Source organism: Glycine soja, chromosome 15 (assembly GCF_004193775.1).
Source record: "Glycine soja cultivar W05 chromosome 15, ASM419377v2, whole genome shotgun sequence".
Classification (NCBI taxonomy): domain Eukaryota; kingdom Viridiplantae; phylum Streptophyta; class Magnoliopsida; order Fabales; family Fabaceae; genus Glycine; species Glycine soja.
In genome coordinates, this window is record NC_041016.1 from 41,876,214 (window position 1) to 41,878,361 (window position 2,148).

Below are 2,148 nucleotides of genomic sequence, written 5' to 3' on the forward strand. Positions count from 1 at the left end.
TTTGGAGTCTTGCTGTTTTTGCATCTCCTTCATCCTTATTGAGGTCTGGACTTCTTCTAGGGTAATAATGTCTTGATCTTTGCCATAAAGAATTGCATCCTTGAAATGTTCAAATGATTTTGGTAAGGAATTCAGAAGCAAGAGAGCTTTATCCTCCTCTTCAAGCTTTACTTCAATATTTTCCAAATCATCAAGAATCTTGTTGAAATCAGCCAATTGTTCAGTGGTTGTTCTTGACTCTGTCATCTTGAAGGTGTACAGTTGTTGCTTCAAGCATAGCCGATTTGCAAGGGACTTTGTCATATACAATGATTCTAGTTTCAGCCACATTGAGGCTGTTGTCTTTTCTGCAACTTCTCTTAAAGCTTTATCTCCAAGGCATAGAATGATTGCACTTCTGGCTTTAACAATCATCTCTGATTTCTCCTTTGAGCTTAGAGATTCAGACATTTTTTCTTCTCCTTTAAGAGCTTCTGCACATCCATGTTGAATCAAGATTGCTTCCATCATGATTCTCCATAACCCGAAGTCATTTTCCCCTAAAAACTTCTCTATATCGTACTTTGTTGTTTCCATCTTTCTTGATCTTGATCCCATCCCCACAGACGGCGCCACTTTTTGGTTAAGTTGGTAGAATATATGATCCTCATATCTTATCTGACAACTTTGACACCAAACCATCCATCCCAACTTTTGTTCACAACATTTGGGATATTCTGCTAACATGGCCTCCAAACACTGTCTGCCAGCCATACCTTCTCTGAGAGGAGCTCACATTGAAGCCTTCCATATAGTACAGCTGGTTGGTCTCCACAGTTGCTTTTCTGATCAAACTTCTCACAAAATCCTCACCTTTCTGAATCTCTTCCATGTTGGATATGTTTTTTGTTCCAAATATGTGATGCCATGTTGGGTATGTCTGAGCTTTCCCAAAGAAGCTCTCATTTGAGTACCTTAGAATGCAGGAATCATACCAAACTACAGCAGAAATCCTATTGGGGCAGCGCAGACGAACTTCTCTGGCAGCAGTAGAAACACATAATTGACAAAAGTATCCAACCACGTCACTGTGGCAATCATAGAGGCCATACGCAGGACTGTTGTTGCCTATGCTGGTGTAGTTATAACCTTTGCTTGTAGCTGCATCAGAGGACATCCATGTGACGATTCTATTAAGATTGGTTTGGTATGCACTGCTGAGAGGTGGTTGGGTGGTGTTTTGGCAATAACTTCCAGCGTAAATCGGTGTTTGTGCCTTTGTAATGAGTGGTCTGAAACTCAGCAATAACAAGAAAGCATAGCATATTGATCTCACGTGTTTTGTTGTGTTCCCATCGTGGAGTATTCTAGTCTTGCTTAACTTGCTGACACAAACACAAAAATATACCTAGTGATGTAGAATTAGTTTATACATCTAACCAAATAATGTCATTATCATGAGTCAACATGGTAATCTTTATAAGTACACACTCTTCAATAAGTAATGAAAGTAATTTTGTAATTTTAGGAGAAGAAAATTATCTTGCTTATTGCTAGCATTAGTTACAGAATTACATTAGAGAGTTATAAAAGCAAAGATGGTTAGCATAGATCCTAGCCACCCTGAATACAAAATCTAGACAATGATCGGTAAGATAGGGAGAAAGACAAAGGAGGCTAAAATCAACTCATCTAAATAATCTATTTTTATCTTAAGTACCTAAATCTTTTAGAATCCTTATTTGAAATTTAAATTTGATAAAACTATATACAGATGTCAACACTCCTCTCAAGTTGGTGCATAAGTTTTCAGCCTGCCCAACTTACATTATGAATTCAAAATAAGGTCTAATCAGTCCTTGTGTAAGAATGTCTTCCACTTCATGTGAAGTAAGAACTAATGGCAAGCATAAGCTGATAACCATGTCTTTTATAAAATATCTATCAAGTTCTACATATGTTTGATTCGGTCATGTTGATCTAGGAAATATTAATTGCAACTCCAAGGCTTAGTGAAACTCCAGGACTTAGTGCAGGCTTATGAAGTCCGGATACTCCAAAATTGAAAAAGTATCGGTATTTTATTCGTGTCTGACACCGATATGTCTCTGATATGTTCGGATATGTATACAAGAAATATTCGATTTTTTTATTTTTATTTTTTTAAAA

At 37.1% G+C, this 2,148-nt stretch overlaps 1 protein-coding gene across 1 annotated transcript; it reads right to left on the bottom strand.

The window, feature by feature from the left end:
* Positions 1 to 697: 697 nt before the first annotated feature.
* LOC114386159 (cysteine-rich repeat secretory protein 38-like) lies at positions 698 to 1,156 on the bottom strand. The gene has a single exon (XM_028346152.1). It carries the CDS (start codon positions 1,154 to 1,156, stop codon positions 698 to 700), a length of 459 nt encoding a protein of 152 aa, XP_028201953.1.
* Between the last annotated feature and the right edge of the window lie 992 nt (positions 1,157 to 2,148).

Bases quoted from the DNA above. Each gene is read 5' to 3' on its own strand.
- LOC114386159 (XM_028346152.1), bottom strand. From the start codon at position 1,156: ATGTCCTCTGATGCAGCTACAAGCAAAGGTTATAACTACACCAGCATA.